At 40.8% G+C, this 25,660-nt stretch overlaps 1 protein-coding gene across 3 annotated transcripts in view; it reads left to right on the forward strand.

Annotated features, from left to right (window-relative positions):
• The window catches only part of ATP8A1 (ATPase phospholipid transporting 8A1), a 190,259-nt gene that overhangs the window by 130,555 nt on the left and 34,044 nt on the right, over positions 1-25,660 (forward strand). For all 3 annotated transcript variants that reach the window (XM_069458057.1, XM_069458058.1, XM_069458059.1), the window contains 5 exons: positions 13,660-13,843; positions 13,935-14,045; positions 19,967-20,041; positions 20,146-20,268; positions 23,565-23,643. In XM_069458057.1, coding sequence (XP_069314158.1) covers positions 13,660-13,843; positions 13,935-14,045; positions 19,967-20,041; positions 20,146-20,268; positions 23,565-23,643 — 572 coding nt within the window. The remainder of the gene's footprint in view (positions 1-13,659; positions 13,844-13,934; positions 14,046-19,966; positions 20,042-20,145; positions 20,269-23,564; positions 23,644-25,660) is intronic.

A 25,660-nucleotide genomic window follows, 5' to 3' on the forward strand; every position in this document is an offset into this window, starting at 1 on the left:
CTGAGATGGGCTCTGTCAGCAGAGTTTTTGGAAGTGAGTCCTAACCGTTGTTGATAAGTGGTGTTTGTCATTTGCATTGACGGGCTTCTCGCTATTACCTGTGTCTTAAATTGGTTATTTACCTGCATTTCCACCCGGGGTTATTTCTATAAGGGTTCAGTTTTCTGCGCTGAAATCTCTGATCCCGCTTCTAGGACTTAATTCTGGGGGAATGGCGTGATGGAAGTGAGTTATTTTCCAAAGAGCTGGGCGTTTTTCTGAGGTTTATTTGTTGACTGTGCAGCCCCTTGCCCTCTAATGTATAATCTTGCCTACATCCTAAATTAAAGTCTGTTCTACGTTATCAAGGCCTAATTCATAGAATTGCGTTTTTGTAAACTAGGTAGCTCCGGTCCTTCCTGAGGTTTTTGTCAGAGAATCTTCCCATCTCTTTGTCTAACTTGTTCAAACTCTGTCTCCCTAAGACCCAGAGTAGGTTCATGAATATGATGACTCTCTGGTCACCACGAAACCAAAGGACTTTCCTCCCTGTCATCTGCTTGTTGAATCTTTCCAGCCGGTCACACTGGGTGTCTCAGATTGCTTTCTCTTCCCGGGAGACGGAACGTTAGCAAGGCTTCTGAATCTGTGCTTTTGACATGATCTTTAAAACTGTTCCATTTGCTTTTATCATTGTCTTTAAAAATATATTTACTAATAAAGTTATGCTTTTTAAGCGTTTTTCTTTTTTTTTTTTTTGGTCTGGACTTACTTAAATATCTTGTATATGATATTGTGTCTGACCTTATAGATAGCTCCTAAATTTCAGTTGAAATATACTTTCTGAAATATAATTTAAACCATACTCAATAAATAAGTGTCCTGCCTAAGCATCATTTCAGCCTGTAAAATTATATCATAATCAGAGAATGAAGTTGCTTATTGTTCCCGGGAGTCTAATTATTCTAGTCATGTAATGTCTTTTCTTCTCTGTGGCATGTATTAATATATAATATTACTGTAAAGCCCTTGAACAATATATTGTACAGATGTTTAGTATTAGCGATACCCAGACTCTTTGCTTCATCATGAAGAAAGAGTTGGAGATCATTTTGACTCTCGTTTTTACTTTGGAATTCTTATGCTTTTTAAAATCTGCTTTTACAGAGACTTTTCTTGGTTCCTTGCTAGTATCTGGACTGAGTCTCACTAACGTTCAGCTCTGACATGCTTCCATCGGGATGATTTTGTGCCAGATTTGGTCATATTGTCATCTTCACTAATGGGGTCATAAGGACCCACAAAAGATTGCTCAAAAGCACGTGAGTGTTGGGACTGTCGGTTCCTGTCTGGAAACAGCACGGAGCAAAATCCGGCGCTGCTGAGATAACAGTGGCCGATTCACTGGTGGGGTCAGCATCTGTCCCGTGTGGGTTGCGGAGCTGCACCTGGAAAGATGAGCAGGGCTTGGTACCTGCTCTCCTTCCCGCATCTTTCCTTGTGGTCTGAGTCATCCCTGGTTTGAGGGATGTGGGAGGCCGGCTCTCACGCCGCAGAGCCTGGTCCGCAGAGCATTGCCCAACCCCGCACCTCCCAGCGTTCTTCAGGGTCGAGCCACAGAATTAAACAATAGCAGAGGGAGAGGAAAACTCGGAGGCACAGTCTAGGGAGGGGAAAACCATGTTCTGTGCTTGTGAAAATCCCTCCCGAATCCTTGTTCTGGATGCTCACAAGTCACGCGGACCTCGGGGCTCCCCTGGGCCCCGGCCCCCGGGAGGGACGCGCTCTGGCCTGCACGTGCAGCCGGGTTCCGGAAGCCGTGTGTGGCCCTTCCGTCCTCAGCCCTGTTTTATGCATGTTCGAGGACCGTGGAGGTCCCTGTGCAGACGCTGAGTTTTATTTAGAGTTTTAAGGGTTTTTTTTCCCTTAAGTAAAATATCTTTCCTCAGCTTTTTTTCCTTCTAATTACCTTCCTGCTCTCTCTTTTCCCATAAGGACTGTGGTTCGGCTTCCGGCCTGGCTGGGAGAATCGGTCTGAGCCCATAATTGCATCCGTGCCGCTGCCGGGTTTGTGTCTTGTGCTCCTCCGTGGCCGCTTGGCCTGTAAACGACGGGCACAGACCGTCTTCATGTCGTGCTGCTCACTGTCCTCGAAGTGTCATCGCCGTGATGATGCTCTGTCCCTGGGTGGGGGCAGGTGGGCCGTTCTGCATGTCCTTCTTTCCAAGTCAACCCCTCAAGGGTCTCGGCTCATTTCTCAGCAGATCACCATCTCCTGGCATCAGGAAATTCCCCATTTCGGTCCATTATGAGACAGACGCTCCCGATAAATAGTGTTATTTCAAAACACAGTACGGTACTGTTTCCCAGCCTCGTTGATGCTCATGCTGGTTTTATGGATTTTTTTTTTTTCCTCCCAAACTTAAGCTGTTTTCCAATCGATTCCTTGTCGGTCCGCACACGTGAGCATGATTGGGAACCTGACCCTCGTCTGCAGCGGGGGCCGGCGTGGGAGGAAGGGGGGGCTCCGCGTCAGTCCCGGCTCCGGGGTTCCGTGAGCCGCTTGCCGCCCTGCAGGATGAGCATCAGGGCAGAAGGCAGTCTTGAGGGTTTGCCTCGTTGCCACAGTTTACAGAGATGAGCGTCACCCTCGGCAGCCTGTGGCCGAGCTAAAGAAGCGGTTGTTCTCGGTCAGTAGACATGTGTCTCTCTCACCACTGTTGTCCGAAGAGAATGTTCGGAGACAGAACTAATCCCCCCACCCCACATTTATTCAGGGCTATGCAGTCCCGGTTTGGGTTTACAGAGTGTAGGATGAATGTTATATACCTCAGATATTTGTCTTCAGCATATTAAACCCCAGAAGCAGGATGGAATCTATTCTCAGTCTAACAAGTACTATATTTTCGTAGCTACTGGGCAGCTTTTGTTTTTACCCACCTTTACCTGCGTCAGCTGAGTAGTGTAGCAGGAAACAGGCATCTAGTTTTCAGGTAGTTGCTGAGAAGTTTTCCTGTTTATAAACTCCTTCTTTGTGGTCCTCCTGTCCCTGATTCCCTTGCTCGAGGCCACTGATTGTTATCGTTTAGTGCAATCACAGATACTTTTGGAGAACAAACAAAGGCTATGGACCAGCTCCTGCAGAAGATACACACACACACAAACACGTAAAATTGCATACACTGTTTTAGAGGTTTTCCAGACTCACTGAAGCTCCTTGGACAGGTAGAGGGGGAAAAGCTTGCTCTGAAACTCACGGAGATTTGTGGACCAGCTTAAAATCAAGAGTTATCCTGGGAACCGCTGTGCTAGGCAAGTAATTCCCGATCTCAGTAACCAGTGCCTTATGCCCTGAGATCTTACAGTTTGTGTAACTGGTATAAAGGGGACTCGCGAAATGCTTGTTGTAGCTCTACCACCACGGTGGCAGTTGGGGTCCCTACTGGAATCTCTCTGGTGACCTGCGAAATGAGGAGATTGAAATAGAGCAGAGATCCCAATCTTTCAGGGAACCTGGATGTAGAAAGCAAACAAAAGTGGAGCTGCTTTGACATAGAAAGGTGGGAAACACACACACACACACACACACACACACTTACTCGCACACGCACACGTACACATATATATACACATATACACGTACATACACACACACGTACACATATACACATAGATATATACAATACACACACATACACAACACACATACACACATACACGTACACATATACACATAGACATACACAACACACGCATACATACACACACACACACACACACACACACACATAGACACACACGCCCCCTTCCTGGTCATTCTGTCCTGGCTTGAAAGCTTCGGGGCCAGAGGACCCCTCGTTGCCCTTTCGGTTGGGGATGAACTTGCTTCTGTTGGGCATTCCGCTGGGAATAGTCTTTCTTCTGCCTGGATCAGCTTAATCTGGGGAAGCATCTGTTCCACCCCTATTAATGTCCCCCCAGAAGAGAACGGGGATCCCGCAGTGGAGTGATGATGTGTGTTAAATAGCATGTGGTTTCTGAGGTCCTCATCAGTTCACGTAACCCAGCCTTTCAAAGAATTTCACATTTTTTCTGTAGTTGTCAGTTTAGTTTAAACATATTTTGAAACTTATGTTCTGTGACAGTTGGTTGAAAATTGGCTCACAGCCTCCAGCTTTTAGGCCATCTAGTAATCACCGTTCTTCTGCATAATTTATGGAGTCATGTCTTCTGAAAAGCAAAAGTTAAATTGAAATAAGCATTTTTTCCTACTTGCAACATCTCCAATCAAAGTTTAACCCCCTTTTAGGCCATTTTCCCCATAGTGTTTAAATAAAGAAAAAAAAAGAGCTTGGGGGAGAGTGTTGTCACTTGGGAGGGCATTCCAGGCAAAACCTGTCACCTCACTTCGATCAGGGGGCCTGTGAGAGGTCTAGAGGGAACTGAATATTTTCTGTCATAGCATGAGTGCATTAAATAAAGGGTCAGGGCAGACCTACTTCTCGAATCTTGGGGGATTGTCTTTAGCTTTAAGAATTTCTCTAAATAAATGTTTTGCTTAAAAGGTAGTCATGAGGCACAAACGAAGCTAATAAATGCTCAACAGACATTCCTTTAAAGAAAAAAAATTTGTGAACACCATCGGATGCCAAGCAGATGTTTGGCTTTGCAAAGACTTACAAACTGTTAATGAATGTCAACCCTATATTTGCTTCCAAGAAAATATGAATAAATGTTGGAAATGTTGAGAGAATATTTCTTTCATACGTGTACAGCTAAACGAGGACACACTGAACAAGTTTTATAACTTCATAAAATGCCCATATTTTGCTTTAGTGTAATAATCATCTGCTCAGCCCTGCCTTCGTTTGCTGCTCCACCTCTGCTGAGTGGCATTAATAGTCACGTGGTGGCGATTTTGCAGCCTGGCAGCCGATTACGATGTGCACCACCAGGGAAGTCCACGTTTGACAGGGAGATGTCTAAAAATATACGCAAAATCTGAATGCTAAAGAATCCCACCATAACTCGACATCGTAAAAAGTGTCTCTCCTTTCAGATAAATCACCCTCACCATCTCCCCCACCTCCAGTTCACACAGACACACACACACACACACACAACACCCCAGTCAGAACTGCGGATCACACAATTCTGATAGAACAGCATTAGCCTGTGCTGGACAGCACGTAGCGCACACGTGCACAGCCCAGTGAGGTTCGCAAAGCGCACGCTCTGTGCCCAGGACCCAAACGTGAGCGGCGCCCTAGAGTCCTCTCCCTTTAGTGAGTTCTTAGCTTCCCGAGGGAAACCACTATCGGGATTTCTATCTCCATCCCTCTTATTCACTTCATTCTTTTTCTATTTTCTATCTTACGTGAATAAGCATATATACCGTGACACTCAGGCACCGGCCCGGCCCTCCGGGGTCTGGGCTCCACCTCCTAGGAGCTGAGTGACAAGTTACTCCTCCGGCTTCTGTGTTTTCCTCTTTGAAACAGAGATAACATTGATCCTCTCGTAGAGTTACAAAGAATACGTAAGTCAGTATGTGGGATCTATTATTAAAACGTTTTTATTCCTATAAATGGTACCTAAGTTTCTTTTCTATAGGCTAATTGAATATTTCTGGTGAGAGCAATGCTGTCGTATATAAAGATTTCTCTCTGACCATTATGGCCTTTTCTGTGTCCTGAATTCTTTTTTTTTGGTTTGTTTTTTTTTTTCTTTCTTTTTTTTTTTTTTTTTGGGTCGAATACTAAAATGTCTAACCTGGCTTTCTTTTGTTTCATATGTGCCTTGTCTTTTTTTTTCTAAATCCTTGTGTTTAGCCTTTCTGTGTAATATAATGGTTACTAATGCTGTATCTGAATCCACACTGCTTGGGGTGGAATCCTAGCAGCGAATCACCACTTGATGTTTTGCCTCGATTAAGTTATAGAGTCTCTTTGTGCCTCAGTTTACTCATTTGTAAAATGGCAATAATAGGAGCTTATCTCACAGGATGGTTCTGAGAATCGAATGTGTTAAAATAAGGAAAGGGCTTAGAACATGGTAGGTGCAAATAAGCTTTATATTAGCTGTTATCTTTTAGACACCATATTGCCAGATCTTGTTGTTTTAATCTAACCTGAGAATCTATTTTAATCAATGAATTTAACCCATTTATATTTATTATAATTATTGCTCATTTCTTCCCTTTTGTTTTCCATTTATTTTGCTTTCTGTTTCTTTTTCTCTCCCCCTAACTTCCACTGTCTAGATCAGATTTTCTTATAGTGGTTTGAAAGTTTTGCACTCTGTTCTATGTCTGGCGTTTTCTAAAGTTTTGATCAGTATATTATATATTTGTGCTTATTTTTCTCTTCAAATGTTTGCATGTATTAGCACATCTTCCTTTCCTTCCCCCCCACCATAAAGAGATAAGAACTGAAGATAGTGAAGTAATTTATTTATTTATTTATTTTTTTTTTGAGACAGAGTCTCGCTTTGTTGTCCGGGCTAGAGTGAGTGCCGTGGCGTCAGCCTAGCTCACAGCAACCTCAAACTCCTGGGCTCAAGCAATCCTCCTGCCTCAGCCTCTCGAGTAGCTGGGACTACAGGCATGCGCCACCATGCCCGGCTAATTTTTTGTATATATATATTTTTAGTTGTCCAAATAATTTCTTTCTATTTTTAGTAGAGACGGGGTCTCACTCTTGCTCAGGCTGGTCTCGAACTCCTGACCTCGAGCGATCCACCCGCCTCGGCCTCCCAGAGTGCTAGGATTACAGGCGTGAGCCACCTCGCCTGGCCAGTGAAGTAATTTTGTGTGTGGATCTAGCGTCAGTCTGATCTTGTTTCTTTGTAGGTCATCTCCTTTTTCTCTCTAGAAGCTTTTAGAAATTTTTCTTATTCTTAATTTAACCATAATGTGTCAAGGTGTCATTTCCTTACCTATGTTTTTGGCACTGTGAGCCCTTTCAATCCAAAGACATGTATCCTTTTTCTGAAAAATGAGTGGTCATTATTTTTTATATTTCTCCTCGTTCTCTTCTGGAACTGTCATATACGTGTAGTCACCTCTGTTCCTCCATTTCTTTTCATTTTTCTCACAATCTTTAATTTTCTGGGACAGATTTTTTATTGGAACCATCGGGCTCTATCATATTAGCTGTTCAGTTCATCACTGGATTCTCTATCTCAGCAGTCACATTTTTATATGACCATTTCCAATTGGTGCTTTATCATAACTACTTGTTCTGGTTCTAAGGTTGTTTATCCTGCTTTTTACATCTGTTTTTGCTAACTCTACTTTCTTGTAGGTGGTTACATTTCTTTTGTGCTCATGGTTCTTCCCTGTCTTAGCAGTTGTCCTCCTGAGACCATTTTTCCCAATTGGCCCTACCAGGCGTTAGTGTCCTTCGGGGGAGGGGGAAAGCTGGTTCCTAAGTGGGTAAATCTGGAGGCCGGGCTGCATCTGAATCTAATGACCTGCACCCCCTGGTTCCTGCAGCTGAGGGCTGCTCGTGTCAGCGGCAGCCGCAGTCGGGTGGCATTCCCTGGTGAGGTGGCTTTGAGGAGTCTGCCCCTGCCTGGCTGCTGTGCCCTTAGGTTGACCAGCAAGCTCTGACTTGCCATTCAAAGGCACGGGGTAGCAATTGTTCCTGTCATTTTAGCTTTAGGGCACTGGGACCATAACTCCTGGAATTGGGGTGTTCTGTTTTTTAAGCATGTTATTTTGGGGACTTTTGAGTTTTCATAAGTCCCCAGCCTAAGCCAAATTCACAGTTGCAAGGAGAGGGAAGCCCCTTAGTCCCACGCGCCAAGTCTCACCCCATCACACCAGGTGGCCTCGGGTCGCACGGGGCACCTTGGGAGAACAGGACAGCTGGAAAGCTGTCCACTCTGTGTGTGGTTCTGGGGTCCCCGGCATTCCACTCTTGTCCTCCACGCTGTGCAGCTTCTGACAAGTTCTCACCACTGTCTAGTCCCCAAAGGGGACTCACAGACTTTGTCAGTTGATAATTGTGACCCTGAAATTTGCTGACCTCCTTTTCCGACTGCCGGCGTCTTCCAGGCTGTATAGTCCAGTTCCCGTCAATAGCTTGTGCTACCAATGGTCCCATTTTCTACGAGGTCTTTTGAAGGTGAGCAATCCAAATTAATATTTTTCAGAACTGCTTCTACCATGCTCTTTTTATCTCAAAAACTTTTAACGTTTCCTGTTGCTTAGAGCTGGCTGTGACGTTAGAACTTTCTTACTGTGACATGCAGAGACACCTGTCGTCTGGCTCTAGTCCATCCCGAACATGCCCACTTTCCTTTGAAGCAGTAGATGTTTCTCTCTGTACCTGATAATTTTTTACCTGTCTTTTCCATCTGTGGGAGAAAGCCTGAAAAATCCTTTACAGAGTTCGCTCTAAGTACAGAAGAGATTAAACAGAGTTTGCCTCTTAATGGCAAATGGTCAAAAATGAGCAAGAGCTGTAACATTAGTATCATGGCATAATGTGATGAATTTCTCTTTCTTATAAAGTTTTCATTTATTTAGTTCCACAGCCATTTTTACATCTGCTGTGTGCTAAATACAATGTTAGAGTCAAAATAACTAGATGTTTTTGTTTTTGTTTTTTTAAGAAAATGGAAAACAGGATCATGGACAAACTATGCTTCCCAGTGTGAATATTATAGTAAAAATTTCTACTGGGAGGAATTTTCTTTTTAGTGCCTTTTATAAGATACATTTGCCAATTAGTAGTTTGGGGTATCTGTGTACACACACACACACACACACACACGCTCCATATATGTAGATACTCAAATACATATGTTCAATATGAACAGTCCCTATTTAAAATAGTACCTGAATTATTGAAACTGAAGGCAGTAGTGGTTTACCTGTAACAACATAAATTCCACAAAAGAGAAGTTTTATATCTAAAATGCATTGCAGAAAGGAAATGTTCTTTTAAAGTTGCTTTGCTTTTTTGTCCTGCGGAAAGGCTTATCTGTATTTTATTTCTGTAGACTCAGGCCCTGAAACGTAAGGTCTCTTGCATGCCTGTGACGCACAGTTTATCAACAGATGTTGGTTTTGGAGGCGAGGAGAGCGCTCACTCATCAGTCCTGTGAATAAATAGCATGGTTCTCCCACCTAGAACCGGTTGAATGTTTCATTGTGTACCGCACGCTAAGTACATTTTTAGGATTTGCTATTTAAGCTGCTGTTTTCATTCCGGTAATAAACTGATGGTGAGTTTCTAGAAGTTACAATATTTGCATAATTTTGGTATAGGTAACACATATTTTTTGCCATATTTTAATTGCTTCTTAATTTAAAACTTTATAAATGAACCTAACACAGTTCAAAAAGATTCAAGTAAGGTCTTCTAAGTTATGTTTTCCTCTCTCCTTGTAATTTCTTTATTAGTCAACAGAATATGACCCAAGGGGAAATAGACCGATAGCCACAGAGGAGATCTCAGGAAGTTTGCTCCAAAGGAAAGCACAGCGGAATCCCTCGCTGGTGATTCTGAGCTCTAAACAGTTACCAGAAACAGACCTCAAGCTTGGTAAACACTGGGGCTTGGTTGCTGTATAAAACACTTCAGGATCATTAAGAAATACTACATTCCGCCATGTTCTGCTTAAAATTTTTCTAGATTCACCTTTAAAGCCAGCTTTATAATAACTTTTAAATTTACAGTATAAAGAGTTTGAGATAACACTGTATTATGGGTGTAATTTTAAGTGTATATGTAAGAATTTTTTTAGGTTATTAATCCCAAAACACAATCCAGTAGGACAAATTATTATAGTCCTTTGGGCTACCTATAAAAAAAAAAAATCCCTTAAATTTTTCTTTATTATATGTCTATATATATGTATAATCTCTATTCATATTTCATTCAAAAAGGTGATTCATTTAGCTAATCCCATTAAAAGAATGCAAAACAAGGCTTACGTAAGATAGACCACCTATATGCTTCTTAGCTAACATGGTAAAAATTTCCAGCGCTCTGATCTAATATCCTCAGAGCAGCGAGAGTTACTACATAGCAAATAAGAAAAATAATGAACAACATGTGCAGAAACTGCGGCCAAAATAACACTGGAAAAGCGCATTGCACCGAGTGCACTTCTAGGCTGTATGGCAAAGGACCACCCTCCGTTTGTGGAGCCACAGGGAAGGGAAACGGAGCTTTCTGGCACATGCTGGATGTGTAGTCTTTTTCCGTAGAGTCTCTTACTTCTCCAGAAGACGAAAAGGCAACAGTGGAAGAGAAGAGAACTGTGAATAATTTAAACCCTGATGCAAACCCACAAGTGGTTAAAAAAAAAAAATCTGGGGAAAGAAAACAGCACTTTGATGATGTTTCCAAAGTCTACACTGGGTCACTACTGGCACTTGTAAAGTTTAGGTCCTGGATTTTCTCAGCCATCGATGTGTGGTTTCGGGTAGACGCTGGGAAGAATTAACTGGGGTGGTACGGCTGTTCTAGACTGTTATGAAAACTGTACAAATACAGAAGCAGGGTTACAGAAGTCAAGAAAGTCAATGAACTCCAAGTGGAGTAAGTAATCTTTTAAGAGGTAGAAACCCAGCAGGAGGAAGAAATACATCGTGGAGAATTTTGCATGCGAAGTTCATGAAATGTAACACGTGCTGTTTCCTTTACCTGAAGTTCACTCTCCTGTCCTCATCTAGGCCAAGTCTGATTCTAGCTGGTCAAGGAGGCCTCTTGCAGCCTGTGCTGATTTCTGAAATTATTAAGTACTGCCAATTATATTAAAAAGCTTTGTGCTACACTCATTTTTAATGTCTTATCATTTCGTTTTTGCTATATTGTAACCCGCTTGTATTGTAGCAAGGAGCAATGGTTTTGAATGGATGCTGTAAAAATAGTAGATCTTTTTAACAGACTTCAGCTTGACAGACTTAATCCCCCTCAGCCCCAACCCCCCTAAGGCCCTGCCAGGTACCCACAGCGGGCTGTGCCCACAGCCCTCACGCTCTCTGGCGTCCACTGCACAAACTGCTTTGGTGCGCACATGGGCAAACTTTTGCTTCCACGAGTTGATTTAGTGCTTTCCGAGTGGTGCTTGTAAACTAATACATTTATTCCTGTTGTATTTCTTAAAGTGATCATTTAATTCAATATTTCCGAAATAATGTAATAAAAGTTACTGCTAGAAAAACCAGATACGATGCTCTAAAAAGACTTTTTGAGTTGCTAAAAAATATCGCTGTTGAATTTGGATTGGGTGAGAAAACTGTCATCTGGGGTAAAAGGAATCGTGACAATCCAGTCTCCACTGTAGTGACGCAAACCGTGCCCTGTGCCTCCCGCGTGCGATTTCTGCAGCAGTGACACGCAGGGTTTCAAGCAGCAGGTCCCTGAGAAAAGTGAGGTCCTTTGACCCACAAGTTTGTACATTTATATTTTGAGTTAAATGTTTGAAGAAGGTGTGTTTTATTTTTTGTGAATTTGAGCTTACGTCTGATCTTTGTTTGGCAACCGGCTGCTCTTTCAAACCGTCAGGTGTGAGGGCTTCGGCCGTGTGGCGACGTTTCTTCCGACCTGTCCTCTGCTTTCAGCTTGGCGGTGAAGGCGGACGCCTTGCCAGAAGCACTGACAGCGGCCTTAGGGGGATCCTCTCGCTGTACCATCTTCTTTTTTTTAAGTGGGCATTTTTCTTGCTAAGGGTATTCTTACTCTTTGTTCTTAGCACCGAAGTTGACCATAGCCTCGGATTAGGGGGAAAATCTTCAGCCAGTCTTAATCTGGGTTTATTGAAAATTGCACTTGCAAGCAGAGAAAGCAGCGGTTGGTTGTAATCACGAAGAAAGAAAACTAAATTCGGTCCAGCTCTTTCTGAGGCTTATTCACATCACTAATATTAGCTCACCATGCAGATATGTCTTCTTTATTACAGATTCAGTTTATGAAAAAAGCACCACCATTTCCTAGTTCCATTGATCGCACGGTGTGACTTCATTACGTATTTATAGTGTTGGCCCCGGGAATTTGATAATGTTTCAAATGTTTCTCTTTTCATGCCCATTTCCCATTTGCTTTCTAGATCATTTCTGGGTGAGCATTTTTTTTTTTTTTTTTTGGCGTTTACTAAATGTCATCCTTAGTCCACGTATAAACTTTGGCCTAGAGCCAGTAGACTTACCAATGCATATCAGCCTGTTAAGAAAAATTAAATAAAATATGAAAATTGCTTCCCCCAAAATGGGGGTAAGAGTGAAATAGCCCATTAATGGCTTGATACTCATCCGTTCCCTCGCTGAGTTCACAGTTGTGTTATTTTGTGCTATTGCCAGACTCTGAAAGGAAATCCACAGAAAAGATGAAAAATGATTCTTTCATATGGCAATCATTTATTAAGTCTCTATTCTGGATTAGGCACCAAGAATACAAAGAGGAGGAGACCAGTTCACTGTGCAGGCAACTCACAGTCTGGTGCAGTGATTCTCAAACTGGAAATACAAACCAGAGCTGCTCCGGCTGAAGCAGCTCAGGGGGGCAGGGGGTGCCCCCCGAAGGGACATGTTTGTGCGGAGTCTCCACTGCCAGGAATTTTTCCCGTGGAATAATCAGGAAAATGCACAAAGATGTATTGATTCTTTCAGAGTAATGATCTTCATTTTTAAGTAGATTAATAAATGATTTATCAGATGTTCCAGCAGATATTTATTAGATAGCTATGCCACTCAATCTTGATAAAGAATTTAGCTATTTATTTTTCTCATTTACTAACATTATATGTGTTTAGTCATTTCTTACTACTTAGTATCTTAATAGTGTTTTAGACCAATTCCTTGTGCGGTCTTCCTGTCTTAATCACTAATACAGTGTAGACAATACATTAAGTTAATTAGGCAATGCATTCTGTCATTGAACACTTCTGTCATTGTCTTCGGGTTTATTTCTTAAGTGGCTTTAGAAGTCTGTGAAAAGTTAGTCCACATTTAACACCAAGTCTGATTTGGGTACAGATGGTGTCTTCTGTTCCTGATCCACATTTGTGGGAGAGGTTGCTTGGTTTCTATTTGACCATTAGTGGCTTTGGAAGAAAATGAAGCCCATGAACTATAATCAAACACTTGATGTTTACTCTGGTACAGCTTCCCCGTGGTGCCTGAGACCAGGTTGAGAGGTTAGCCGATTCCCAGTTAGTTTAGGTGGAGTTTTAAGTTGTTTTAAGCATGTATTAATAGTGTATTACCTTAAGACCAGCCTGCAGAAGCTCAAAACTTTCACCTTCCAGGTACTGTCGGGTTTAGTTAGCAGCCTGCATGACTTTCTTTTTAAATCAGAAGTGAAGAATTAGAAATTCTTGATGTTACTTGTTAGGAAGTGATGGAATTTCTGAACTCAAATGTTACTCCTTTAACAAATTAATGCAAATATCCTGATAAGCTGGTGCTTAATAAAGCATTGTATCTTCTTTTGTTACCCTCCTGGGGCTTTGCTTCTGAGATTTTTTTTTTGTTGTTATTGTTATTATTTCCTTAACGGGGCAGAACTAGAACTAAACACGCTCAAACCTAAGACATTTCCATAATGGTTCTTCAGCAAACTCATCCCTTTGGATCTTTTGCTGCTTTTATCCTTCAAGACAACGGCATTTCAGCATTCCTCGGTTCAGAAAACAGAGGTAACCGATAATTTGTTACGATTTAAGGGTCTCTCCTCTTCAAAAATCTGAAGTCGTGGAGATGGTTAAGAAACAAGTCAAGGTGGTGACTCTCGCCATCGGCGACGGCGCCAACGACGTCAGCATGATACAGACGGCGCACGTGGGTGTCGGCATCAGCGGCAACGAGGGGCTGCAGGCGGCCAATTCCTCTGACTACTCCATTGCTCAGGTGAGGCGTCGCTCCCGCAGAGCACGGCGCTGCTCTCCCTCTGCAGCACTGTGGAGAGGAAAAGACTGATTTTTCTCCACTCTTATTTTAGTTCAAATACCTGAAGAATTTGCTGATGGTGCACGGTGCCTGGAACTACAACAGGGTCTCCAAGTGCATCCTGTACTGCTTCTACAAGAATATCGTCCTCTACATCATCGAGGTAATGCCGGATCGCGTTGACAACCCCTGTCGCTCACATGCATACCTAAAGAAATTTCCTTTAGGAAGATGTTTTCTCGTTGTTTCAATTAATACTTCGTTTGCTCACTTCCTGTAACTTGTTAAAACAAAAAGTTTGCCCGTTATGGAGAGTAATTGATGTTTAAATTCTAGCTAAAAATGTTAGGCTGCTTTGATAGGAAGTGTTGAATTAGAACGGCTGATGAAGTAATGTTTTCAGTTTTAAAAAGACTACACACTGGACTGCAGTTTTTGTAAAGCTCAGAAACATATAAAAGAAAGCAGAACACCAGTGAGGGCTAAGACACGTGTGGAAAATTGTATTTAAAAAGGAAAGTGAAGGAGTGATAAACACGGAACTAAGGACAGCAGTTCTAATCTTGGGAGGAGGCAAAGGACAGAACCAGGAAGGATACATATACAGGTGGCTTTGCTGGTATTACTAGGTTGTCTTGTGGTTCTTATCGTCTTTCAAAATTTAGATCCGTGTTCTATACAAAGATCCCTTGCTATCCAGATATACTTTGGTTTCTGAGCTTGGTGAATAGGAAGAGTTCGGATAATGAGGAATTTGTCAAAAAATTATCAGAATATTTTATTCCTGTGTCTGGATAGCACGAGATTTCTATAATCCTTTTCAGGATACATCAAATATAACGTCATTTTAAAAATGAAAGCCCAGGTCAGGAACACTGCTTCTAAAAGGGTGCGTTTTGTTCTAGGAACATTTTTGTAGCACCTGCTGGGTGCAGGCACCAGGCTTGGTCCGGCAGCTACTGAGTCAGTCAAGCGTGGTTCCTGTCCTTCAGGCGCTTGTGAACAGAAATGCCACGTGAGCCACGTGCATAATTTTAAATTTTCTAGGAGCCACAGTAGCAAAAAGTAAAGCGTAAATTAACTTCAACATATTGTCTCTAGCTCAATATATTAAAAGATTATTATTTTAACATGTAATCACTATTAAAAAATTATTGAGATATTTTACATTCTTTTTTCTAATCCTAGGTATTTAAAACCTGGCATATATTTTACCAGTTTGGACTAACCGCATTTCAAGTGCTCAAAAATCACGTGTGGCCAGAGGCTACCCTACTGGGCAACAGAGCAATAGCAGATACATAAGTGAACCGAATGGTTCATCAGGACATGATAAATAAGTTATTTGCCTTTTTTTTCAACATATTTTATAATCAGAGGCTTTATTTGTAGTAATTAAACTCCAGTGTAATCAGCTTCATGGTCCCTTTGGAGTTCTGCAGAGCATGGCAATGCGCTCCCCGTTGCTTGGCAGGAAACCCTCCGTCTTCCACTCCTGTCGAGGACCCACCGCACCCCCATAAATCTGCCGAGGGCTCCTTGTCAGATGTCTGTTCTTGCTACTTTGCCTTCTAATCCGTTGACTAACTGTTCCTGCACGTCTGTCAGAAAAGACACAGCTTAGCGATTTGCTGTGTGGAAATAATATTCCATACTTCTCACGAGAGAAGTGACACTCTGAACACACACACACACACACACACACACACCCCAGTAGAGTCTACATTTGCCCTGTTGACAACTAGCTGGAGACGGCTGTGTGTCTGGCTCAGCTGTTCTTTGTGCCTCCGTCAACATGCTTATCTCCCTGTTAAAGTGTTGCCTGAGCATAGTTCTTAGTATGAGGCTAGTAAAATTGAAAATCAGTTTTGAAGTGGACAGGCAATCTCATTTATTGGTCACTAAAAATCTGCAATTAGGTTACAACTCATTAGGTAAAATTACCAAACACTTGGAAACCTAAACAAGATACTTCATGAACTTACTTAATTGTTCATTATTGCTAGATTTGGTCTGGAATTATCTGTTTTGAGGAAAAAAATGTATTTCCAAAATGGTTTATGAGTGTATATAAATTTGTTGTGTATGTAAATTTGTGATTCTTTTCTAAAATAATTATTTTTGATTCTTAATCCGCTCTACGTATCTAGCTTTTCTAATTCTATGTTCTCACTCCAAAACATTACTTAAAAGAATATTGATCGATACAGTTTATTTATATAAACTTTTGAAGATGCAAAGATTTTAAAGCCACTGCTAACAATACATCTGCTTATAAAAATTTACTTTTATAAAGTGAAATAAGAGTACTCAACTTGCCACTTTTTAAATCCAGATTAATTGACAATCAACAAGGAAGCAGGCAAAATTTATGTACTAATGGGGAAAACAAAATACATTAAACACACATGAAAACGGAATCTGCATGCTCTGTTTCAAATCCAGAATGATGTGAATTAGCCCTAAATTTCTCTTGGCTTTGAATTTAAAGCCTCTTCGTGAGATATTTAACCCTGATCAAATTCTTTACACGTGGAAAAGGAAGTGAGATCTAACCTCTGCTGGAAATCTCATTTTTATCTTTCCTTTAGCACTTTGTGAAAATGTATTTCGAGTATAATTCAGCTGTCTTGGAAATGAATTGACCTTTTAAATCAATTCCCAGATACCCAACTCTTTGCCAGCTAAAACAAGTTCTGCAGATGTTAATGGCTCATGTCAATACTATGACTGAATAGCCAGAAAACACATCGCTGAATGTCTCTAGTGAGGACAAGCGCCAGCCTCCAGTCTCTCCTTTCAGTTTTTTGTGCTGACCGGGCGTGGGAGCAGAGGGCTCATTGACGTCTATAAGCTGCTGCTTAACATGCAGAAATGCTCCAGGAGGAAAATGCAAGTGAAGCTGTAGCTGCCACGCCTGTGCCGGGAGGCGGAATTCAGACAATAACACCGGGAGAGGCAGGTCTGAAGTTTCTTTGCTCATAGGAGCCTTGAACACTAGGGGGTTTTGCAGATTATCTACCCAAACTGCCTTTCCCATTGCTGTCTTGCTCAGAATGTCGCTGGCTAGATACTCCGTTGCCGTAAATCACAGCCAGACAGATACATACAGATTTGGCAGGTGGTCCCACTCACGGTAGCCGTCCCGCCCCCGCCGTAGGTGTTCATTTAAATTATTGGCTCTTTCTAAAGAGATTTTTTTTTTTTTTCTCTGAAATGTGGGACTCCTTCCTAGCAGAATAAGACCTTTTCTTTCAAATGATTGGTCACATCCAGGTTTTCTGGTGAGATCCCAAAACAATGTAGTGTTTCTCATTTCCAGAAGCTTTGATTAAAGTCAATAAGGTGATAGTTTCCCAGCGAGCTGTGCTGGGAGACAGATTCCCTGTGAATTTAAAATAATGTGGACACCTCCCCGGGGGGACTGGTGTTTTCTTTCTGCACCCTTGGCTTTGGTTGAGTCAAAGGAGGGGCTTTTATGTGGTTTAGTAATTGAGGTGTTGTTTTATTTAGCACGAGATACGTTCCACGTACATCATTTAACTACAAATCCCAGTCTAACCTGAAATCAGCCTTCTCGCAGACTGCCTCACTGTTAAAGAACTTTTCTTTCTCCTTTAAAATACGTAAACTTGAATGTCAGAATATTTGTGTGCAAATGTAGGGTACTATATTGAAAGGTTCTGTTCTTATCTAGTCATTTCTTCTTTTGCGGGAAAAATATTAGAATATTAACTTTTAAAAATGCAGTAAGTAAATTTCTAAAAACATGTTCACCCACCTTTCAGTAGGAAAAATAAAATGATAAAAGTGTGTTGATAGCTTTCCACCTGAAAAATTTCTGTCATAAAGCAGTTGATTTTTGCATTTTAAAATACACTTTGAACTCAGACATGTTGCTTTATTTGCAAAGTATTTTGAATTTGAAACTTTCTGTAAATATTCATTGATTTGAGGGAAGGTCTTAAATTTCAAGCTCATAGTTGCCTTTGAGTCGGCATCAAATGTTATGTGCAAAGAAGCTAGAAGACCATTCACATTTATAAATGTTTACCCATACACAAATTTGTTAACCTAAACTTCTCATACTAGTATTGATTATTGAAGATGCATTTAAAACTATAACCTTGAGCCAAATAGTGTCCATTAGATGAATATCGTTATGCAGACAGCCTCAGCTTTCTTCAAGCCAACAAAGATTGGACTATGTCTTCATAGCCTAGAGTGACGTAATTGAAAGTTCACATTTAAAATTTCCATATATTTCCGTCATACCCCCAGAAATCTGAAAGAGCTTCTTAGGATGTATTAGTACAATAGATCACAGTTGCCTTCAGGGAAAATAGTACCATCGCCAGGAGTAGCACAAATGTGTATTTATATAATCCACATCTCAAAAAGGCCAAATGTGAAAACGCAGTAGAGAACATTAAAATGTTTTGTCAACTTGTAAATACCAAGAAAGAATAAACTTAACGTCACATGAATATGCCCAATTGTTTTTGAATTTGCATGTACAAGTGATCCGGCTCCTCGTTTCAGGCAAATGTTCAGAATTTTTCTGTAAATACATGTAGCCAAGCAACTAGGAATTTCAGATCTGACTCTGATTTCTGTGCTTTTGTTATTGTCGTTGCTATGTGTGTCGCAACCCAAACGCGATTGGGACTTATTTTCCATGTGCTATCGCTACTTTGTTTTCTTTTCCATCTCATGAAGCAGACACTTGTTTTTATACACGCTCGATCATCCTCTTACTCTGCAGAAAGGAGGAAGATCAGTGTGGGTACCGGGCTGTTCACAGGGAGGCCGGCCTGGGCTCGTATTGATAAACGGTGAATTTGTAGCAGTTCGTGCGTCCGTAATGAGGTTAAATGAAACGTGAAGTGTAGCACAGTCGCGGTGACTCCAATTCACAGAGTCACCGAGGCGCACGTCAAGAATGCTTTCCTCCAACAGTTGGTGGTGTTGTGGTTGTTATGTTTTGTTTTTGTGTTTGTGCTTACATAATCTCATTGCCGGGCCAGCCTTTTTACTCTTAATTTTTATAACTTAATTTTTAGTTATATTTTAGATCTGCCTTTTTAAAAAAATAATGTTATTATTGATTTACTGTAGTCACTTCAGTTTCCCTTGTGTTTTAAACATGCTGGAGAAAAATTTCTCTATGTTGTCCCTTCATTTTGTTTTCAAAGTTTTCTATTTTAAAAAGAATTGTAAAATGTATAAGAATGTTATGTTCTGGTAGTTAAATATTTGATTTTATTAGAAAATACAATTTACGTTAAAAATATTTTAATCTATAAATTTAAATTTAACATTCTGATGGCAGTAATCATCAAGAACTGGAAAAAAAAAAAAACCCTCATATACTTTAATGCATTGATTCTACTTTAAGAATTCATCCTAAGGAAAAAGAAATGTGTAGGGTTTCAGTTTAGAATTATTTATAATAGCAAACCTGGATTAGTAAGCTAATTGTCCAAAATAGTCACATCCACTCGAGAGGTTATACATCCATTGACATCATTTTAAAGGATATATAACAACTTAAGAAAATACATATTACAGAATGACGTAAATTGGTAAATTGTGAAGGTCTTTAAATGAACTGTATGAATACAACCAACACGGAAGAAAATAGTGATTGTATTACTAGAGGAAATTATTTTCTAAAGATACATATTACTTATATAATTAAAATGATCTTTAAATAACTACATCTTGATAGATATTGTAAAAGGTAATTAAAGCTGTGAAAATTTAATAGCATATACATATATTCCCTAAAGTACCTTTGAGAAACAAGATTGCATTTAATGTTTTTAGTCTGTGGTTGCCTGTTCATATACTTCTTTTTTGATTCAACAAGTAGAACCAATTCTGACTTAAATAACAAATGCCTTATGAAAGTATTCTCTTAAATCAAAAAGTAAAGCAAAGAAATGACATTTTCAAGAGTCATAACAATAATATGTTAATACTGCTATTAGGCGATGGTTTCGTATACGACAGATTCTAAGTAATGCATTTATGTTTCTGAGCTCTAATTTGGGGGGTTTCGGGTTGTTTTTTTTTTCCTAGATCTGGTTTGCCTTTGTTAACGGCTTTTCTGGACAGATCCTCTTTGAAAGATGGTGTATAGGTCTTTATAATGTGGTAAGTTTAGACCATTTGATAATCTCTGTTTTATTCAGTTACTTTGAGATAAAGGTTCATCCTGCCTTTGATGCTTGACATAATGACCAGTTTGTGCACTTTAGATGTTTACAGCGATGCCTCCCTTAACCCTTGGAATATTTGAGAGATCGTGCAGAAAAGAGAATATGTTGAAGTACCCTGAATTGTACAAAACGTCTCAGAACGCCCTGGACTTCAACACCAAGGTAGGACCCGGTGCCCCGGCTCCCGTTCGGTGGGTCTGGCTTTCCTGCTCTCGGGCGTCTGGGTTTCCAGAGCCGAGGAGACGCCAGCCCGAGACAACCCCAGGTGCCAACCTTGGCAAGCCATTTGTTAAGTTTCTGATATGAGCAGTAAAGGTTTTATGTTGTTTGTTTTGTTTGGGGGTTTTTTTTGTATTATTAAGTCAAAACGTAACCGTGATTCACTGGGATTTGCAAAGCAGCAGGAAGGCTGGTCTGGCTGCAGAAGTCATCGTCCTTCTGGCCCTCCAGCCTCTGTCTCTGCAGTGCTGTGGGGAATGTTCACTTTTCCTAGAGCTTAGTCATCTAGCACGGACAAGGGCTGGCCTCGCTCATGTGAAGGGGCGAGAGGTATCACAGCATTCTTTACTAATTTTCTATTTTGTCCTCATTAGAATTTTAGATTGATTGTGTCCGGCATTAACATTGTAGTCTCTGGGAAGTAACTCATTGAATTATAATACACGGTGTTTCCAAACCATAAAATAAAAAACACAAGATAAAATATCTAACATTTTATCTAAAATCACATTCTGGGTTTATATTCTACATAACAAGCGATAGGGTATTGTCATCTCTTATGATCCATAGTATAATATGTATCCATCCCAGCAACAAAGAATATTTCATCTTCTGCATGGTTTATTTTCCTGCAAGTGTATATTCTAAAGTTTCTACTGGTATTTGTTAATAATTCAAGTTTGTATTTAGTGTGACAAAGGGGGAAAAATTTAATGTTATAACAATCAAGCTCAATGCCATTTCGAAACTCCAGCATTTGTGTATTTTATAGCATTATAAAAGCAACACATACAGTACACCTTCACAGAGTGTCTCCACTTAGTATACTTCATGTTTATTAGCATGTTACTGATGACTAGATGTCATCTTAATTCAGTGTCTTAAATATAGGACAGTTAATACAGGATATTTTTAATGTTTATGAATTCCTAAAGCTTTCCAAGGACACGCTCAGCAAACCAAGTGGATAAATGGCAACAGGCGGTTTATTTAGTGCTGCTCACCTCACACCGCAGGTGACGGTGATAAGTCCGTAGCCAAGAGGCCGTCCTTCCTCTGAGACTCGGTCTCCGTGACACGCCGTGCGTGCGTGTCCACCTGCACACACGTGCAGCTCGATGCCACTGTTTTAAACAATTGAATTTGGTTAATTAAAAAACAAACACACTAAAGGATTCTTTAACTATTTCTTCTGAAAAGTATTTTTAATGATCTCTTGTGAAACTATTACTGCTTATAATATGCAGGGTCTCGCTTTTATTTTTAAATGTTCTATGTTTGGATTTTTAAAATTCATTTATGATGCCCGGTTTGTATAAACTCTACCACCTTGCTGTCCTGTGTTTCGTTACCTGTGGCGGGTGTCTTCAGATGACAGAGAGCCGCCGTCGGCACAGAGACCGGGGCTAGAGCTCTTACTTCCCCGCAGAAGCCATCGGCAGCGGGCGGGTCCGGCTGGCGCACTCACTCACTCACGGGAGTTCCCACCCACCTGGGCAGTCGTGCCAGCCTCGGCCACGGTCCGTCTGCTGTAGCCTGCGCTCCGTGCTACCGTCTTGGAAGTTAACCTCCAGCCACAAACTTGGCCGTGTCCCTTTGCTTAAAAACCTAAATTGATCCTCTTAGGGTTACCCGAAGTCATTCCTAAAAAGCCACATCTCTTCCCATGCTCTGGGAGTGGCAGTTTGGACACAGTGGTGGCCGGGGAAAGGGCTTACCTGGTAGTATATGGTTTAAATGTGGGAGCGTCGTTTCTTGTATCTTTGGTTGCTGAAAATGTATTTCATTATCGGCAGAGCCCAGGCAGTCAGAAAAGTCATCAGGTCAACCCAAATAGGTCACACGATTTCCATAGCCATTTGAATATTTTTAGTTAATATACGCAAGTTGCTAACCACTGTTTATAGGGCTTATGGATTTTTCTAATGATTCCAGTGACAGGTCTTTGATTAAACCTCATATAAGTGTTTGAACATTCAGGGACAAATGGCTACAAAATGCACAGTTGCATACACAGCGGTCGCCGTGAGTCCCAAGTGTAGAAGCGTTGTCACCCTGAATCATGACGCTTGCTTTTGTTATGGTAACAAGGGTCGGAGGTTCTGAGGTCGTGACAGGGGTTAAAGGATTAGCATGTGACAATAAGTATCAGTCAGGAAAATGGAAAAGTAGAACTAATTTTTCTTGCACCCACCTGTGCTTTCTGTCAAATAAAAACTTGTGGTAATGACACAGTGAGGAGAAGAGACAAAGGTTAATGAGTAACACAAGTTCAGATGTGTAATGTAGCGGAGCGTGAATTGGATCATACGATCCAGTGTGGCTGGGTGAACTAACAAAAGAAATTGAGATCACAGTGGAAAATTTGGGGAGGCAAGCAACTTAATTTCTGTTGTTTGAACAGCTTAAAACTACTAATGCATGCCAATTTTATTTAGCATAAGTTTTGTTTGCAAGAAGCACTTTTAAATGACAAAACTACAACTGTTGGGAAGGCCGTAAGAATTCTAAACAGTCCTTCTATAACTTAATCTTTCACATCCATGTTACAAAGACTTACCAGAGATGCTTGCTCTCTTGTTCTTCGCATACAATAGACATAGGAAGTAGTGGCTATTAAATGATGTTATAATTATTTGAAACTTGGTATTAACAAGTGTTAAAAATTTGTGAAAGCCTTTAATAAATGCAGTCTTAGTCACAATGGTTTATTTTAATGGTTATAAAATTTAAATGTTATACTCGCTCTAACAAGTATGTATCTTTATATAGTAGCCAGTATCTTTGTATCTCTCTATAGGAGAAAGCATTATATCTTTAGCACTGAAAAGTTTATATTTGTACATGGGGAAGAGAAAGGGATTTCCCCAAATTATAGTCTTTTTAAAAGTCAGTTCTTGTGGAATTAGGAAAATAGTCCCATGTAAGAAATTTCAGAATCTGCGCTTATTTTAAATTTTATTTTCTTTTTCAGGCAGAAATTTAAACTTTTGCTGTTTGATTTTTAAAAAGTAGAAGAAATTCAAGTGAAGCTGAAAAAACATTTTGAGAAACATAAAAATAAATAAATGACCCATGAAAGTCTAAGAGGCAGAAAGTGTCTGTCAGTTCTATTAATTCACAGTGGTGGCCCAACAGAAACACGTTTTGTGCATCTAGCTCATAGATAAAAAGAAAGGTCAGAGTTCACAGAGCTAGTTTATCGCAAATGGTTCTCATGGATTTTTGTTTTCCCTTAGGTTTTCTGGGTTCATTGTTTAAATGGCCTCTTCCACTCAGTTATTCTGTTTTGGTTTCCACTAAAAGCCCTTCAGTATGGTAAGTAGAAAGGATATGAATGCTAAGAGATGACTTTTTGCTTTTTTAGAAAAATATCCCATTGTCAATATATGTTAAAAAATAAAGCACTGTTTCACTTTATGGTATTTTCCTTAACCTCAAATGCATGCATCCAAAAATTGTACACACTTTAAAGATTTTTATCATTCCTTTGGGAGCAAAGTGATTTAATATATGCAAAGCCTTTCTTCTTTACTTCTCCTATTTTCCAAACTTGCAGAGAGTTAAATTTTAGGGCTTTTTCTCTCCCCCTGTTGATGTATAGTTTGAGGACAATAAGTGCTAATATTTTATGTAGCCTATTTTATTGTACCTGTGAGGCTTGTATCAAGCTCTTTATACTGAACCTGATCAGACACGCTAGTATTTTCAAGTACACTTGAGCCAATGTTTTGGATGAGGTTTTTAATGTGTTTTTATGTTCATCTTGAAGTGTCAGCTCTTTCTCTGCTCATTTTGGGGGAATGATTTTACGCTGTCCGTTTGGAGAGATAGGATCATGGCGTGTTTCCTACGCACATAAAAATGATGAAATAGCCGCTTTAGAACAGAGGTCCTTGTGATTCTTCGGCTGGTGCTGCTCTGTCCCTGAGCGGACCTCGCCTGAGGTCCCGGGGAGGAGGCCAGCCATTCGGTGTCTCAAAACTGCAGTAATGAAAAATACAACACGTGCTCCGCCCCAGGAGTCGTCAGTCCCTTATAAGGACAGGCCGTTCCTACTAAGAGCTCCTGGCTGCCCCTGCCCACCTGCCCCCTCCTCTCCACAGGGAACCAAGCGATCCTGGTAAAACACACACCAGACCAGGTGCTCCCTCCGCAGAAACCCACAAAGCTTATCACATTTAGAACAAAATCCTCCACCTCCGCCCTGTTCCCCATTCTCCACCAGATGTTTGAGCTGGCTCTGCCCCCCCACCCCACCCCACCCCACCCCACGTCAGATCTGTGCTTGGAGAGGCCCTCCCAGATCACCCCATCCAAAAGAGCGACCCATGTATAATAAGTTAGTGCAACCACTATGGGGAACAGTATGGAGGCTCCTCAAAAAACTAAAACTAGAACTACCGTGTGACCCAGCCATCCCACTGCTGGGTGTATACCCCAAAGAGGGGAATTCGGTGTCTTGAAAAGACATCTGTCTCCCATGTTTATTGCAGCACTATTCGCAATAGCCAGGATATGGTATCAACCTAAGTGTCCATCAACAGATGAATGAATAAAGAAATGGTGGTGCATACACACAGTGGAATATTATGTAGCCACAAAAAAGAATGAAATCCTGTCATTTGCAACGACATGGATGGGACTGGAGAACATCATGTGAAGTGAAATAAGCCAAGCACAGAAGGACCAATCACATGTTCTCACTCACATGTGGGAGCTAAATATTAAAAACAATTGATCTCGTGGAGACAGAAAGTAGAATGATGGTTCCCCGAGGCTGGAAAGGGTAGCAAGAAGTTGGGGGAGAAAGTGGAGTGGTTAATTTACCCTTTTAAAGTGTACAATTCAGTGGTTTCTAGTATATTCACAGAATTGCGCCAATATCACCACTATCTAATGCCAGAACGTGTTTATCATCCCATAAAGAAACCCTGTCCCCATTAGCAATCACTCTCTGTCTCTCCCCATCCTCCACCCAGCCCCTGGCAACCATTAATTTTTCTGTCTCTGTGGATTTACCTATTCTGGACATTTCATATGAATGGAATTATATAATACGTTCATCCATATTGCAGCATGAATCATTACTTCATTTCTTTTTATGGCTGAATAATGTTTCACGGTACAGATAGACCACATTTTTTTATCCATTCATCCATTGGTGGACAATTGGATCATTCCCACTTCTTGGAGCAATGGCAGATTGAACCCCAGGGTACCATTCAGGATGCACTGACCGTAGACACATTTCCCAGGTAAAGTTCATTTTCAAAATGTAAAATCAGTATAGGTATGAAAGACAAGCCATGTGCATCTATTAAACTGCTGGTTC

Source organism: Eulemur rufifrons, chromosome 24, assembly GCF_041146395.1.
Source record: "Eulemur rufifrons isolate Redbay chromosome 24, OSU_ERuf_1, whole genome shotgun sequence".
Classification (NCBI taxonomy): domain Eukaryota; kingdom Metazoa; phylum Chordata; class Mammalia; order Primates; family Lemuridae; genus Eulemur; species Eulemur rufifrons.